The sequence below is a fragment of the Urocitellus parryii genome, chromosome 1 (genome assembly GCF_045843805.1).
Source record: "Urocitellus parryii isolate mUroPar1 chromosome 1, mUroPar1.hap1, whole genome shotgun sequence".
Taxonomy (NCBI): Eukaryota; Metazoa; Chordata; class Mammalia; order Rodentia; family Sciuridae; genus Urocitellus; species Urocitellus parryii.
The window spans coordinates 172,563,951-172,581,933 of NC_135531.1; the positions used below are offsets into that span (position 1 = coordinate 172,563,951).

A 17,983-nucleotide genomic window follows, 5' to 3' on the forward strand; every position below is an offset into this window, starting at 1 on the left:
CACCAATTCACATTTTCTCCTGTAACTTCACTCTTTTCAGAGGAAACCTACCCCCTCTCAAAAGACTGAACTAAGAGGTGGCTTCTTGCAGGCCTCCCCAGTACAACTCTCACAAAAATACTTATGGGGATCAAATGGGTCCTGCAGAGAGGTGGCCTCAGAAGGTCCATCATCCTTGGAACAACCGACCACCCATGTGTGGAAACAGTCACCCCTCATTCCAGACCACAGGCATATAAGGCGTACAAGTTTCATTTGCCACATCAACTAAATTTTCAAAAGAAGCAGGGAATTCTAGCTATTTAGATGAACTGCCCAAATGGAAAATTTGCCATTTAAAAAAACATGGTGCTTGCTGAACATAAATATTTGTGAGCAGGATTCAGCCTAAGGGTTCCAAGGTTTCTCTGTTGCTTCAGGCACACAGCAGTGCCTTGATGAAGTACAGCACAGGTGGTATTACTTTCTTGACTCTGCCAGCCTGTGGCCAAGCTTCCCCTGGGGAGTGTTCTCTCCTATTTCCTTTGCCCTTACTCCTTGCCACCCACATTCTACAGGGACCTTACAAAACACATACCCTGGCATCCCTTGGCATTAACAGTACTTCTCAGAAGCAGTGCCCCTTCAGCCAACAGCAGCAGGGGCTTAATGGCCCGCCTCATCATGGATGGCATCCATGGTTGAGTTATGCTTTGTCTGATACTCGCGGAAAGCTCAGCAAGTCCATTTGCAGCCTATTTACATCCTTATGTAGGTTATAAAGAGCATATCTGATTTCTTACGATTTACTTCTTCTTCAGTGCCTACCCACTCCATCCAAGCCCTTGTTCATCTAGGCAATCAAGAACTTCAATCTATTTTCATAACGCAGGTTTATGAGTCTCCCCACATTTTACTTCTTCCAATCAGAGGGGCTCTAATTTACCTAATCATACTACTAGCAGAAAAAACTAACAGACATTAATGAATACAAGGCATTGTTCTAATAGCTTTAGATGATCATGAGCCATGTAACAATTTTGTCAATGAGAGACCACACATACAACCTTGGTCTCATATAATTATCTCCCCCAGTGACATTAGAGCTGCCTTAGTTTATGTAACTATGATATTCACATGATGAAAACAACACCCAATGATCTAGTCTCAGAGCATATTCCTGAGGTTAAGGGATATATGACTGTATTTATTAATGAGAACTATAAAATGAGTGCTATTATTATCACCCATTCTACAGGAAAGAGAAGAGACAGGGAATAAAGGACCTGTCTAGTGAGTATAAAGCCACCACTGACCAGTCTGGCTGCACAGTCTCTGCCGGTAGTACTACTCCAAGTCTCCAGGTGGGCTTAATAGTGCAGAGACAGGCAGGAGATCAATACCCTGAGAGTTAGCAGGGATGGGCGCCATGCTTAATGCTCTCAAATTGGTAGGGAATAAATAACCCCTTCATTCTATGTCATGGCTCAACTGAAAGCCCATGATCAATTCCTGGCAGGCCTCACCCTGTTGACCTGCATGAGTGCACTGTCAATGAATCCCTTAAGTCTCTTATACTCATGGATGCTAGGTCACAGCAAGCCCATCCTTTCCTCTGACTCTGGGCCTGGCCTGGAATTATTCTCCCCTTGCTCCCTCCCCCAGGCTCTTATCTGGTTCTGCCCTATTTCTGATGACCCATAAAGTTTTCTTACGGGCTACCTCCTCCTTACCCTTGCTCTTGAAAGAATTTAGAGAAGGCCAAGGAGGAGTTTAGATTATAGAAACATGGAACTCTGGGGATCTGAGCAAGAACATCTAGCCCTCTGCCTCATTTTACAGATGAGGAAAGTGAGACCCAGCAGGCAAATGACTGCCAAGGTCGGCCAGCCAGTGAGTGTTGCAGCTGAAATTAGAACCAGGGAGCCTGTGTTCCCACCTGAGGCTCCTCCCACCACTCAGCCTGTCTGTGATTAGCACCTTCAGGCTGAAATAGGGGTACCCCAGGGAGAATGTTCTCTCTGCCAACTAACAAGGAAACTTCTGAGAGTTTAAGACCATAGCAGAAAGCTTGCTGAAACAGACAATCAACCACCGGGAAAGTGAGGCAGAAAAAGCTGGCCTGGGTCCTCTGAACTCCATTCATTCCAGCATGAGAAGGCTCATCAAACAGTCACAGGCCTATGATGGATGCCACATGGGATTAAGTTACAATCAACACAGAGCCAATACTATTTGAAAAACCTGTAAGCCTCCTGGGATGCAGCCTTGGAATCTTAAAAGCTAATGATTCACTTCCGATGTTTCCCTTCCTATTTGATCTCTCCTCCGTTCCTCCCCAACCTACAAGCTGGAACTTGAATTTGGGGAAAAGGCTCCCCCATATTTCTGTACTTTATCGCATGTCAGGCACAAAAGGGGCATAAGTGACCTGGTTTGGGGAGTGGCTGCCCTCCTGGGGATGCCTTCTTCACTGGCATCTTGAACTCCTTCTGGTGTCTTACAAGTTCAGTCTCCCAGGGACCCAGGCAGGGTCTTTCTGATTGACTTGTACCCCCAGGGGAAATAAACTGGAGAAGGTAGTTGATATTCTAATGTTCTGGTTGGAACCAGAACCAAGAGCTATGATGAAGTTATATTTTTTAGCAAGTCCCAAAAAACCAATCCCTACTTTGTTCTTTCAAAATATAGGCCGAAATGATGTAAGGAGGGTTTAAACTTATCTGTGTATCTCTCTACATTATCTTGCAAAAATAAGCCTGGCTGAGTACATTAAAGAGCAAACGGGATGACGAGGTTTAACCTACTTACAAAGAAGTGTTCTTTTCAAGGATTTCAGAACCTTCTTTAATTATAAAGGTCTTTGGCGGTTCATTAAAACAATGCACTAAGAGCAGTTAATTCCTACTATGAAATCAGACTGCATTTCTCCAAACAACTCCCATTTCCAATTTTGCATTAATTTAAACTAAGCCCAAGTCAACCAAATTAGCAAGCTAGATAATTACATAGTTTTCAGAATGGGATTCTATCTCAGACTCAGAGGTCACCTCATCTAGAGACTTTTATTTTTGGATGTTTAAAGCAGTAAAACGCTTTCCCCAGTGAAGAGCGAAGTCTTTTTTTTTTTTTTTTTTTTTTTGGGTAGTGGGGATTGAACTCAGGGGTGCTTTGCCACTGAGGTCCATTCCCAGCCCTTTTTATTTTGTATTTTGAGACAAGATTTCACTAAGTTGCGATCCTCCTGCCTCAGCCTCCTAAATCACTGGGATTACAGGCATGTGCCACCATACCCAGTTCCCCAGTAAAATCTTATGCTAAATCCAAATCTGTGCCAAAGATAATCAGTTTCTCCGATAGGATGGTTATGTACTATGTGGTTTCCCTGGATGTCCTGAAGTAGCAGGACTCCAAGGCTTCAAAGAGCAAGGTAAATAATTATTCATACCAGCCAGGGGTCAGCAAACCTTTTCTGCACAGGGCCAGATAATAAATAATTCAAGCCCTATCAGAACACAGGAGTTCCCTGTACATATTTTGTTGTTCATGGTTTTTTTTAATCTTCAAAATATAAAAAACATTCTTAGCTATTGCATGTTGTACAAAAACTGACCACATATAGAATTTGGCCTATAGGCTACTGTTTACTAGCTCTCATTATTTTTAATATCCTTACTGAGGTAACTTACATATAATAGGCTACACAAACAGTGTACAATGTCATAAGAGTTGACATATATACACCATGAAACTATACCTAAGACAATGAACATACCCATAATCTCTTTCTCGTCTCATCACCATCAACCACTGATCTGTTATCTGTTGCTGTGGATTGGTTTGCATTTTCTAGAGTTTTATATGAATAGAATCATATAGCATGAATATGTGCTTTTAATTATTTTGAGGTCAGCCACACTGATGCATACATCAATAATTCATGTCCTTTGCTTATTTATTTTTACCAATACCTTAATTTGTACAAGGGAGGAAACTAAAGCAGAGTTGCCTGCCCCAAATCACACATGACAGGATAAGGAGCCCAGAGTCAAGCCCCCAACCTCCCTGTTGAGCATCCTTCTCCCATGCTGCCTCACTGCGGTCTTTCCTTCTGATCCTCAAGGCTCTGAAAGCCTCTATGGGGCCCGCAGATTTTGCATGAATATAGCTCCTCTCCTTCCCTCAAAACCCCTCTCCTGCTCTCACTTGGGCCACTAAAGAACACAGGGAAATGCCTAAAGCAAAAAGCATTTCAAGTCATGTCCCTGGTTTCCCAGATAAATTAACATTTCAGCTAAATCAAAGGGAGAGTCATTTGGTTCTCAAGTAGTTACTGGATGCCTACCACATTCCCGATGGTACTGGGTAAGCAAAACAGATTCCTGCCCTCATAGAGCTTATATTCTAGTAAGAAAGGAGATCAACAATGAAGAAAATAACTGCTTCCACTTAAGTATGGGGATGAAACGGTGCTACGATATGGAGGGAAGGAATGATACCTGTTGACAGCACATGTGGGGCAGGGAAGGCCCAGAAGATAAGGCTCGGGTGAGCCAGGACAGGTAGCGCCTATCAGAGGGCTCACCAGGCCTCCTTGGTGAAGGGAGAGTTGTGTGGGGGTGCATGAGGCCATAGCAAGGGAGCAGGGAGAGCAGTAGGAGCAGAGCAGGTGAAATTAGTATACAGGGAGCCTCACCAAACCTGCGTATGAGGCCGGATTTCAGTATAAAAGCAACGCGTTCTAAGTTTAAGATGAAGCCATTGGTGTTTGGGCAGGGAGTAACATGATCCAGTTTACATTTTTAAAAAGATCACTCTGGCTGCTGTGTACAAAGAACGGCTTAGAAAAGGGCAGGAGGGAAGGACAACTTATATTACATTTCTGAAAGCTCTTCTGCCCCACTTCTGTAAGATCAGCAGGAAGGGAAGTGCCACTGGAAGGATCCCCTTTATAACCACACGGTATAGATTAAAAAAAAAAAAAAATACTTCTCCAAATTTAGGCAAGACAGTTGGCTTTGGTTGTTGCAGGGCAGGCTAGGACAAGCCAGGCCTGGGATCTGCAGTCGGAAATGATTTGAATTATTCAAATTAAGGTGTAATTGTTCTGCAGAACTGGCTGCAGAAGGCTATTTTGACTTGACCACCCCCATGGTGAGCAACCAGTAACAACAGTTTATAACATCAGTTTATACCAATATTTGCCATGGGCTCCTACTGTATACTTGGGTCACCCATGGAGACTCCCTTACAAGCTGGGACTCCTGCTCTAAACACAGAACCAGCACTCTGTAGGGCAAGTGGAGGGGAGCAGCTCCATCAGGCCAGTAGCAGCAAAGAATCACATTTTTAAGGAGGAAGGCAGGGCCTAGCCCTGCTTTGCCACTGCATGTGCTATGGAACCATAGCAATGTCACCCCATCAATTTGAGTCAGTTCCTCATCCATAAACCAGAATGGTGATTTTTTTATTTTTGGCAGGGGCGGGGGATGTATCAGGGGTTGAATTCAGGGATACTTGACCACTGAGCCACATCTCCAGCCCTATTTTGTATTTTATTTAGAGTAAAAGTCTCACCGAGTTACTTAGCACCTCACTTTTGCTGAGGCTGGCTTTGAACTTGTGATCCTCCTGCCTCAGCCTCCCATGCCCTGGGATGACGGGCATGCTGCGCCATAATACCCTGCTCAGAAGGATTAAGTTTAATCGGCTGCCCTGGCTTCCTCAAAAGGCATCAGTGTATACACTAAAGTGATGCATGTGAAGGGCTCCAAGATATCCCATAATTTTTTTTTTCCAAAGAGGGGGATTGAACTCAGAACCTTGCTCATGCTAAGTACATGCTCTACCATTGAGCTACACCCCCATTTCAAAGCCCTTCTGTACAATCCATACCTTCCAGCTTGTTCTGAATGCTTAGGAAGAGGGCTAGGCTCGGTGCCTGGGACTTTGTCTTTAGAGCAACCAGAATTTTCATAAAGTCACATTTTATTTTTCTGCATACTTCTTAACCATCAACATGGTCAAGAACTCTGAAAGAGCTAAGGGAACCTCTGCATTCCATGCCAGGGACTGCTGGCCAAATGTGTCCTCTAAGGGCCTCAGTTAGTTAACTTGGGACGTGGCCTAGCTCAGAGGTTAGCAAACAGTTGTGGAAAGGACCAGACAATAAATACTGTTTGTTTTGTAGGTCACACAGTCTTTGTCACAATTACTCAACTCCACAATTTTAGTGCAAAATCTGCTTTAGACAATGAATGGCCATGGCTGTATTCCAAAATATGTTATTTACAAAAACAGATTATGGGCTAGATTTGGACCACAGGTTACAGAGTTTGCCAACCACTGATAATAGTTTAAAAATTGGAATCTGAATATCTTTGGGCAGACTTGTATGATTCCCATGGTAGTGTTTCCTACATGGCCTCCAAAATGACATTAACAAGAGCAGCATTTGTTTAGACTGAGAGTGCATTGGGCCCTGTTCTAAGAACTGACATACATTTACTCATTTAATGATCATGGAAATCCTATGATGATCACCAAGAAACAGGAGGCCAAGAAACGTGAAGTAACTTGCCCAAGATCAGGCAGCTGGTGGCAGAGCCAGGATCCCAGCCCTGTTCTCTAGCTTTGAATCTGTGTTCCTGATCACCATGCCACACTGCCCAGCATACACATGAACATACACACCAGGACAGCAGAGCACAGTGGACACAGTGTGCCTCTCTCACCTCTGAGAGTCCACCACCTACCACAGGCTCATCCCATTCTAAAGGCCAGGCAGCAGGGACCAGAAGTAGCAAGGTTTGTAAATATGCTTATGAGAAGTGAGATTAGGATGACTGGAATCAGTCCACTGCACTAAGAGCAGTAAAAAGTGACAGGAGAGATGATAGGCTGAAAAGCATAGCAGAAAAGAAGATAGAAAGAGGAAGTATCTGTTCATTGACTGGTCAACTAGCTATGTGAGGCCCAGCGCTCTACAGAATCCCAAGCACTCCAGACCTTTCTCCTAGAAGTGGGCTTTGCCAACAGCACATCTCTGTCACCTGTGTGCTCCTGAGAAGGCAGGGTCTTCTTCTCACCCTGAAGGTTCAAACCAGAACCTGCATTTCCTCAAGACTCCAGGTGATCTGTATATACTATTAAGACGGGAAGCGCTCCACTGCATGGTAGTTGTTACTGACCCACATCACAGATCAACTTATCAAACGATAAGTTGAGTCTAAACACCAGCTTGTGACTTGGGGGCTGAGCTTGTTCTCCCCGTGTGGTCAAATCAAGGCCTCCAGCATGTGTGCTTCAGCAGCAGTCACACATTAGTAAGTCTTCAGAACATCATGGTGGGACCATGAACATGTAAAACACTGACCCTGCCTCACGGTCCAAAGACTCAGTTATGCTCAGGATATTATTTTTTTAAAAAAAAACTAGAAATTAAATTAATATAGTGAAGCAAGACTCCAATTAATTTTAATTTCTGTACCTTCAAATTATATATTTTCAAAAAAATTGACTGATTTTTCCCATTCCCTGATGACTTCAGGTATCAGGATGTTGGAAGTCTTTGAATATGGTCAGCTGGAAAGATAATGCTTCTTCTAGGCACATTTCTAGGATTGCCAGAGTTAGTGCTCAGACAATCCCAGGAAGAGGCCCAGAGTCCAGAGCTGTGCCTTTACCAGTTAAGAAGAGAGATTTGCACTTGGGATTAGGTTTAATTACTCTCATCTGATGCTCAGGGTCTTGGGAAGAGATGTTTCCTATGCTAGTGCCTCTAAGGTTTCTATAGTCCAGTAGCAAGTTCCCCTCTTCTCTCCTTCCTACCCACTTTTCCATCGTGTATATAACATCAGGACAAGACCACTGGAAACCTCAGCCATAACAGAGACTGGAGTGTGTGTCTGTAGAGAGAGGCTGCTCCTTAGCCTTCTGTATTAATACACCATGCTTCTGCACAGGCGTTTGGAATACAGGAAGAGCTGCATAGTTTAGTAGATATCTTTGATATGACTAAAAAGAACAGAAAGTGCTTGAATACTGAAAGGGAATGAAGCGTTAGAAAGGCATACGTGATGTGGAAAAAGTAAGTTGCCAGGAACTCTGGAAGCGATTTCCTCTTATCCCCAGGTTTCAGGGGTTATATCTGTCGGCCTATCTCCCCAAGGCCCACCATTCTCCCATGGTGGTAACGTTCCTCCCTAGGATGGGCTTCATCACCCTGTTGACAGCATCCTCTCCTTTCAGCCTGGGTCCTTTCTTTCTCATCTGGACTCCTGGAAACTTTGTCTTGGCCTCACAACTTCAGCCAGGTAACTGGATTTCTGTCATTTGGATTTCTATCCCCATGGCCTACTGTCACTGTTCTTCTGATTCTAACACCAACCCAAGAATCTCATTGACTTGACTCAGTTTGCTGAGGCAGGATCATGATTCCAAACACCAGTGAGCTGGACTTCCTGGGTTACAGGATAACTTGTAGGTGCAATCAGATTTGGTTAGAAGGGAGTCCCGTGGTGGCAATGCCCTCTCAAGTCCCTGGGTGGATGCGGAGATGTCCTCAAAAGGGAAGGTGGTGTAAGAGTGAGGCAGGCACCTTCAGAATTCAGAGTTCTAGAACCTGAGGGTGAAGGTGAGTCTTTCAAAAATCATCTGGTCCACACTATGCCTTCTCCCACCTCAAACCCTAAACCTCCCAGGACCGACAGAATTTACTTCCTCTCCAGAAGATCTCTAAGGCAAAGGGTTGCAGGATGGAGAAAAAAAACATTTACAAAGCCTCCCACTCACTAAAGCTGGGGTTGAACGCAGCTTTGGCAATGTGGTTGGAATAACAACCCTCTTAAAAGGCACATCTGTTTTCTGTATATATTCATGAAATACTCTGGAATGGGGATATTTTGAGAACAAACCTAAAGTCTCCCATGTTTATTCTGTGTTCAAAAGTTGAAGAGGATGTCTTGAATACATGTGAAAATTTTAAAGTATTTTCATCTTTTGGGGGGGCTTTTCTTGGCACAGAATGCTGGAATGATGTCATAAAATTGAAACATCATCCTTGATTTTGAGTACTCAGGAAAAGATGAATGTAGACACACTGTCGCTAAGCCATTTGTAATCCTTAGGTGGCACTGGTATGTGGAAGATCAGATCACCTGCATAGTTTTAACAGGTCAAAATACAGAGGAATTTCTGAATCATGTCGCTGATCATTTAAGCAACATAGTTAACACTTCTGGGATTCTGACTGGCATCAAAGACATCATGGTTTTAGTGGTAGCATTAATTTAACCCAAACAGGCAACCCAAAAGGTTTCACAACCCAAACTATTGTCTTGCTTTTCTAGGGAAACAGACAACGCTGCCAGAGGCACCCAGAAGGGGGCTGCATTTGGTTCCAAAACAGAAGTGATATAATTTCAAGGTCAAGCCCGCTCAGACATACAAGCTATTTTCTCTGAGCAGCTGCAGAGAAGAGAGTTGCACCCTTTAAAAGGCTGGCTGTTCCTAAAGTCAGTGCCATGATCCACCCATGCTACAACCACACTGCGAATGAGAACACCCAACATGCCCTTCTTAACCAGAGTTCAGCTGAAAATCACCCCAAAATGCACCATCAACATGGAGCACGTTTTGATACAGGGGAAGCAAAGATGTATAAATTAATGGCGGCATCTCAGCCAGCTAAATCTAGATTGATTTTATTTTACTTGAGAAGAGAAAGTGTGGGGAATATGGGTTGAGTATCCTTAATCTGAAATACTTGAAACTGAGTGTTTGAATTTTTTTTCCAGATTTTAGAATATCTGCATATATATGATGAAGTATCTTAAAGATGGGACACACATCTAAACACAAAATTCCATTTTTGTTTCATATGTGCCTTATACATACAACCTGAAGGTAATTTTATACAATGTTTTTAGTGCACATGAGTTTTGACTATGACCCATCACATGAGGTCTGGTGTGGGATCTTACACACCTTGTAGCATCATGTCAGAGCTCAAAAATCATGTTGGATTTCAAATTTTTGGATTAGGAATGTTCAACCTGTAATAGACATAGGAAATAATTCTTATTTACTGATAATATCAGTAAATATTAGTAAATTCTTATTTACTAATAAATATCATTGCTGATATTTGACGCTAGGTATTTCTCTGTATATTGCAGGATGTTTACAGCATCCCTGGCCTCCACCTACTAGATGCTATAGTATGCATCCTAAATGTGACAATTGAAATGATCTCCAGACATTGCCAAATATCCCCCTGGCGGATGTGGGGTGGGGTGGGGTGGGAGGCGGAGTAAAACTGTCCCCATTTGGGAACTACTATACTAAACCAAGAATCTTGCTGTTTATAACAAATTCCCTTATCTGGAATTAAATCAATGTCCCTTGAAATGGGCCAAATTCATTGTCCCTTTGCAATACTTAGCACTACAGAGCTGAGGGGTGGGACACTGCCTTTCCTTTTCTGAACATGAGTCAGAAAAAAAGGGACTCATCACCCTGCACAGCTGTGTTCCCTCAGTTGCAGGATTTCTAACTTCCTCGATAGCCGAGACAGGATAACATGAAACCACAATTTATGGATCCTTCAGTAAAGGATTTTATTTAAGAACAATCATGTTTTGAAGTTCTGGAGATTTCTGCCCTTTACAAACAATCCTCAAAATTATGACATTCGTCTTCTGAGGCTAATTTGCCATATAAAAGAATTTGCATTGCCTGTCAACAAGTCACGCCCTGTCTGGTTTGTCTATTATTGTACCTGCCTCAGGTATACTGTGGAAATCATCTCGGGAGGGCAGGGAGACCCTTTGGGGCCCAATAGTTGGGTGCTCTTGGAACATCTGGTTCAGCTCTGTTTCATTCAGCCTCCCTGAGCAAGCTGGCTACCAACCACCTTTCCAGGGTAAGTGTGAACTGACCATAATCAAAGATCATGACGCTGCCTCATTCCCCAGGAAAGGGAGCTGCCTACCTTCACTGGGCAGAGGCAAAAACTCAGTTGGCAAAGGGTCTCTGTGAAGTGCCCAGCTTCAGAAAGACATCTGCACCCCTGGAGCCCTTGCTCTAGGAAACAAGTACCATTTTCCCTCTATATCCACAAGAGATTGGTTATAGGACATTCAAGAATAACAAAATCTGAGGATGCTTAAGTACCTTATATAAAATAGCACAGTATTTGCATAGAATCTACATATTTCCTCCGATACACTATAAATCATCTCCACATTACTTAAAATACTTAATATGATGTAAATGCTATGTAAATACTTGTTGTTCTGTATTGTTAAGAGAATGACAAGAAAACAAATGTCTGTATATTTTCAGTACAGACACAATTTTTTTTTTTTCCAGAATACATTCAATCTGCAGTTGGTTGAGCGTGTGGATGTGGAAACCTCGGGTACTGGCTGACTGTGAAAGAAGCTCCAAGGTGTCACTTTGGACATGCAGAGTTAAAGGGTCTGCTGTACAGCTGCTATAAGGATGGATGACCAACTAAATCCTTGGTTAGATGCCCAAATACTGCAGCAACCAACCCCTGAACATTCTTGTTTACGTCTAAGCAGATCCCATTAAGCCCTGGGCACTTGGCTTGATTACTCTCTGGATCAAAGTTAAATTAAATTACCCAACAAGCTGGTGTTCAGAGAGAGCGACACGTACACAGGCTGACTCACCTTCCAGAAGCTATCCACTTTGCCATACACAAGGGACTGGTTCTGCCTTTTGATTTCATTAATGTGGTGGATGTCGCTGGAGTTCAGGTGCTGCTCGACCACAAACCCCAGAAAACTGTTGTCTGGGGTGTGAGCTGATGTAGAAAGCAAAGGACAGGGCGGTTAGGGTTTGATCAGCAGCAGCAGCAGCAGCAGCAACAATTATAGCTTTAAAACAAGCCCTCTCCCCATTTAGCAGAGGCTTCCATTTCACCCTGTTCTTTCTCACCTAGGAGGGGCGAGGAATTGTCCTCTCCCACATATCCTGGGCAGAACCCACACATGGCAATAATTCTCTCCAGGGTGGACTAATTTAAACCAAATCCTGCTCTTCTCAGGGGAAAATCCATCTGTCTAAAAATCATTAAGCTGTGTGCTCTCCTCGTTTTCTCAGTACAATGCTAGTCTCCTGGCAGAGAGGCCCTCCTTCTGGTTTCACCTCTTAATGGCCAGAGATCTGTAGGGGACAAGGGCTGAATTGGTGGTTCTGTTTTTTGTTTTCCTGGGGGTGGGAGGCACACTTGGTATTAAAACACTGGGGCACATTATCACTGAGCTGTATGCTCAGTCCTTTTTACTTTTTATTTTGAGACAGGGTCTCACTAAGTTGCCGAGGCTGGTTTGGAATTTGCGCGATCCTCGTGCTTCAGCCTCCCAAATTCCTGGGATTATAGGCTTGCACTACCATGCTCAGGGAATAGGTGGTTCTGAACAGGGTAGGACTCTCATAAAATCTGATCTGACTCCAGATGTGTTTACTATCCAGTTGCATAAAAGAGGTTGGGGGCAAAAATCAAGAAGTATAACCCAAAATTTTCACCTCCTCTTAGAATTACTAATCAAAGTACAGTTATGTGCCCTATAATGACGTTTGGGTCAATAATACACCTCATATATGATGGCAGTTCCATAAGATTTATAAGGCATAGTGACATCACCACTATCTCAATTTTTACAGAGTGTACCCTGTGATTTTTGCATTAATACCCATTAACCATAATGACACAATAACCTAACAAGGGTACATTTTTCAGAAGATACCTCATTAAATCATGAATGACTATAATTAAGGGGCTACATTGAACAAGTGCATGGACTGTACACGGAATACAAGGTAGAGTATAAACCAGTTCAAAAAGTCAACCATCACACATGAACAGTGTCCACAAGGTAGACTGCTCCAAGAGAGAGAAAAAGTGTTTTCCTGTGGATCTCTCTTATATGGACTCTACAATTTATTTATTGTTATTTAGTTTTTGCAGTACTGGGGATGGAACCCAGGGCCTCCCACATGGTAGGCCAACAATCTAACAGGGAGCTACCTCCTCAGCCCTATACAGCTTCCCTGTTTTAACATTTCCCCAAGTGGGGAATGATACCATAGTCAATGTTTGCACCTCATGCCTATAATATCACAAGGAATTTCACCAGGAGGCAATAATCAGAAAATAATCCTGCCATGATTAAACAGAGACTCTCCTCCTCTCTTTCACCTTTGTCCTATTCAGAGACATCTCTGCTTCTTTCCAGAGATGGCCCAGCAGAGACCATACACAGCTGATATTAAGTGAAGCAATTTGCTGTTTGATCTGACCTGAAGAGAATGGTTATGAATATCACAAACCCAAATTCCTCCTGGTAATTGAGATAGACCAGAGATTCAGTAAAATCCACACACTGCAGCTCCCACCATGTCCATTCACAGGTGGGAAGTTCACAAGCAGGAGAGGTGGGTCCCTTGGTCTGGCTCTGGTTTTCTCAGGATGAAGACCCTTTCCCAGATAGGAAGGTGGCTCAGAGCCCTTGAAGAAACGCAGAGGTGGCTGCAGTGCAGACCTAGGGATCAGCTTCCCCAGACCCATTCTCAGTGGTCCTGCACGGGGAGGCACAAGGGGGAAGAGGGACACTGGCAGAAAGCCTAGAGCTGCAGAGATGTGCGAGCTACATAAATACGCATTGTCACCATCCGGTCTCCCAGGCCTTTGCCTAATGGGGGTGACAGAACGAGGAGATAATAGGGTTGTGACTGGGGAGTTGTGCTCGGTCTGGCCAATCTGTTATTTCAATTCTGTGTTTTTGAACAAGTGCCCAGAGGCAAGGGCAACGACTGCAGTTGGCTGAAAAAGTAAATTATGGAATAAATTCTACTGCCAACAAGAGGCAAAGGCTTCTTTTTTATCCCCCTTTTTCTTTTTGAGGAGCTCTGGGAGGGAAGAGGATTTGAAAAAGCATGGGGGAGGTATTCACCCTAAACATCATTAAGGCAGCTTGTCAAGTTCCTTCCTAGAGCTTTTGTTACTCTAGAAGTTTTGAATTAGAATCTGACACTCTCAGCTTTGGAATTGTGCTCTTTATTTCCAGAAAAAAAATATATGCTAAGTAAATGCTATTCTTGAGATACTTCAGTTATTCGTTCCCTATGTAGGTAACTTCGGAAAGAAAGAATCAAGTGTGCAAAATACTTAGTGGGTCTTATTTCATGTTATACTATAGAAGGTGTAGTCAAAAATGAAATGAACATTAAACCACCAGAAGAAAAAATGCATATATAATATACATAAAATATATATACGTGTGTGTATATGTATGTATAATTTTGTGTCAAAGCTTCCCCTAGATTATAGCATGAATAGTGTCAGGGAAGGAAAGTACTAAGTAATGTATTCCAAAGATGTGTAAGGAATGGCAGGCTTTTGCCTTCTTATGACTGACATCATTTGGTACTAAACTGATATGGACCCTACAGGAAGAACAAATGACACACATGAGCTGTCTACAACTTCATCCAACTATTTTCCATCTCAACCCTCACCTTCCACTGTGAGACATCAACATGAGGAGCAGCAACCTGCACACATGTGTGGTTCAGGATCACAGAGGTTTATAAGGGCACTACACATGTAATCAGCCAGGCCCTCTCTCTCTTTCCAGGTAACACTCAACTTATCACGAGACACTAAGCCTTATCAGCATAAGTGTTTGCTTAGCTTGGACTCTCCACAGGCCAGGTGTGGCTTGCTTTTGTTTGTAGGGAGCTGACCAGCTGGGACCTGGCTTGGTATCATCTGAAGAGTGCACCCCAGCCTCAATACTAGTCGTTCTTCATATTGCTTACAATTCATTAAAAGACACAAATCCAGGCTGATGCTACCTAGAATGACCTTTCCCTGGAGACCCAACCTCAGCCCAAGCTTTCTCTTTTGCTCTTCCTTAAGATGAACACAGACTTTAGTTGTGTTGGGAAAGTTTCAGAGAGTATGTATTTACATTTCAAGATAAATCAAAGAAATCCCATCATAAATGAGATGCAGGAAATCCTGTACTTTCTGTAATCAGTCCATCCCAGAAGATAAACAAAAGGGACTGAAAAACAAAGCTGATATTTGAGTTCTCACTACATCTGAGTTCTGTGCTAAGAATGTTATAGTGAGTCTTTCATTTTATCAAAAAAATCCCATAACATGTTTGTTCAGGTGAGAAAACAGAGAGGTACTTAAAGTACCCAAGACTATGTGCTAACAGGGGTGATGGTGCTGGGATTGAGAACCAGAGTGGCTGGTTCCAACATCCTGACACCACTTTAATATAAAGCCTTGTAGTCAAAATATTTTATTTTTTGGACGCTGTGAACTGTAGTAGTAAACCATGCTCTAATGGAAAATAATTTCATAAGATAGAACAAAATACACATAAGACAGAAAAAAATGCATATGAACATATCTATATATATGTAGTTATGTCTATATGTAAAATTATTATGTGTATGTATGTGTATATACATATATGTTTACACATGTTGTAATACAAAGCATTACAATTTTGTGAGCAACCTCTGCCATATGTATGCAGGACTATGGTCCACCTTTTACAAACTAGAACCAATTTGCTAAACATTTGTGGGGACCTTAAAATGATTTAAGACAAAATTCTTATTAAATTTCAGGAGGGCAAATAAGACTGGCAATAATAAATTGTGTATTTCAAAAATGACTAGCAGAGAGGATTTGAGTGTTTCCAACACAAAGACTTGGTAAATATGAGATGATGGACATACCAATTACTCTGATCTGATCATTATACACACACACACACACACACACATATACACTATCAGTCTATGTGTATATATATATATCTATATGTGTGTATACATATATATATTTATAGACATATATGTGTGTGTATATATACACACATATCTATGTCTCACTGTACCCCCATAATATACTCAATTATGTGTCCTTTGATATATTTAAAAATATATATATATACACACACGTAAATATGTGTGTGTGTGTGTGTGTGTGTGTGTGTTAACAAATTCTATTAGATGAGCTTGACAACCTCACTCAGCGAGAATCATTTTAGAGTGCTCATTCTACAAACCAGGTTATGTGCTAGGAATTGGGTGATTACAGAGTTTCCGCCTTCAGGAGCTTCCCAATTACTTAATAAATGAAATACACACTATATTAAGCAGTAATGTGTCTTCTTTTAAAATAGAATTCCAAATTTTTATCAAGTCAAATTGACCTTTCAATTGCACAATTCTACAAGTTTCTGTATTTTTCTATCACTGAGTCCCAAACACCTCTAAGAATACTGCCTTATACCCACACCACCCTGCAGCTAAGGGCAGAAACCCCACAGTCAGCCTGGGCTCCTTCCTCCGCCCTCACAGCCAGTCACCAAATCCCAGGAATGTCAGGTTCTCAAAATCCATCAACTCTCTCTCCTCTCTCCATCATTTTTAGTTCAGGCCTCATTGATTTTTGCCAAGACTTTGCAATAAACAAGCTTTTCTTTCCCCCAAATACAAATGATTTTATTGGCTTTCCTGATTATAACCGAAGTACATCTTGCGTGTGAAAACTTTTTTTCAGATAACAAAAAGATATGAGAGAGGAAAAAAAGTTACTCATCATCTCACCACCTAGAAATTACCTCTATTAGAGGGCTTTTTCCCCTCTAGGCTTATGGATCTTTCTCATCCTCAAAATTAAATTGAATCCTATTACATCTACTCTTGTAAACTTTTTAAACTTATACGATGTGCCACAGATACCTCTCTAAGTAACAATCACAGCTCATCACTGCTGTTGAAGTAGCACAATACGGTGATGCTCCATGTGCCTGAACTGATCCAGTCACGAGAAGATGCCCTAAGACTCTAGCCTGCCAATCCCTGTGGGACTGACCATCCTTTCCCGAATGTGAGGGATTCTACTGCTGCAGGTGGAATGGTGTCAGTCCTGACCCTTTGACTGCTGCCATTCTACATGATTAGTGAGAGCTACTTTTGAAGTCAATGTCTTTCCACTACAGTCACAAAGCTGCCAGGGTAGAGGTCTAGAGCCACAGGTGGGCCCCCTGTGGTCCCCCTGTGTGAGAACAACTTGCCTGAGAAGGACACCAACCCGGAGATGGGCAACACTGCGATACAGAAAGAATAAAAATATGCTCTGATCCCTGAATTCCGTGCTGCCCTAGTTCCCAGTGATAAGAACCAACACATCCTTGTGACCAAGCCAATCTGATAGACAGCCTATCTAATCCACCATATCATAAGACATTTAGGGTGGCTCCAACTCTTGGCTACTTAAATCAATAGATATTGCATATGCCTGCATCATACACTCTGCGGTACATTTCCAAGCAGTCTCTGTACCTATGACTGTGCTCCTTCCTCACAGATCTCTAGACCCAATCCACCCTCTGTGTTCCTTGACAAGACTTGTAAAACACTGTTCTGAAATTTGTGATGATAGTGGTTTCCTGCTGAAAATCTTTACCTCCCTCAGGATTATGCAGGGCACAGTGTAGCTGTCATTCCAACTTTGTTTCTGGCCATACTCCCAGTGAAAACTCTGCTCCATGCTGACCCACTTGGGTTGTGTTTTTCCGTCTCATCTCACACTGGCATGTGTCTCACATGTCTATGGTTTCCTCCTCCCTATAGGTCTCAGCTCCCAATTGAGAGACTTCCTGACTCCCCAAGCCAGGCTAAGTGCCCCTCCTCAGCTTTCTGACACCATGAAGAGTTAGAGCCCTCATCATTCACTACTGTCCTCCCCTAATAAACTGTACACTCCCTGAGGACTGGCTGTGCTTAACTTGACTTCCTAGAGCACACAGCATAGCAGGCATCCAGTAAATATTTTTTGGTTCAATTTAATGATGAATGCTTGATTAATTAGTTTGACTTTACCTCCAATACCATGCTCTTTGCACACACGCTTCAAAACCAAGGCCCATTCTGGAGATTA

The 17,983-nt window shown here is 42.6% G+C and overlaps 1 protein-coding gene across 1 annotated transcript in view; it reads right to left on the reverse strand.

Moving 5' to 3' along the window:
• Mgat5 (alpha-1,6-mannosylglycoprotein 6-beta-N-acetylglucosaminyltransferase) overlaps positions 1-17,983 on the reverse strand; it is a 331,078-nt gene that overhangs the window by 76,148 nt on the left and 236,947 nt on the right. Inside the window, exon 12 of the mRNA XM_077798161.1 lies at positions 11,679-11,812. Coding sequence (XP_077654287.1) covers positions 11,679-11,812 — 134 coding nt within the window. The remainder of the gene's footprint in view (positions 1-11,678; positions 11,813-17,983) is intronic.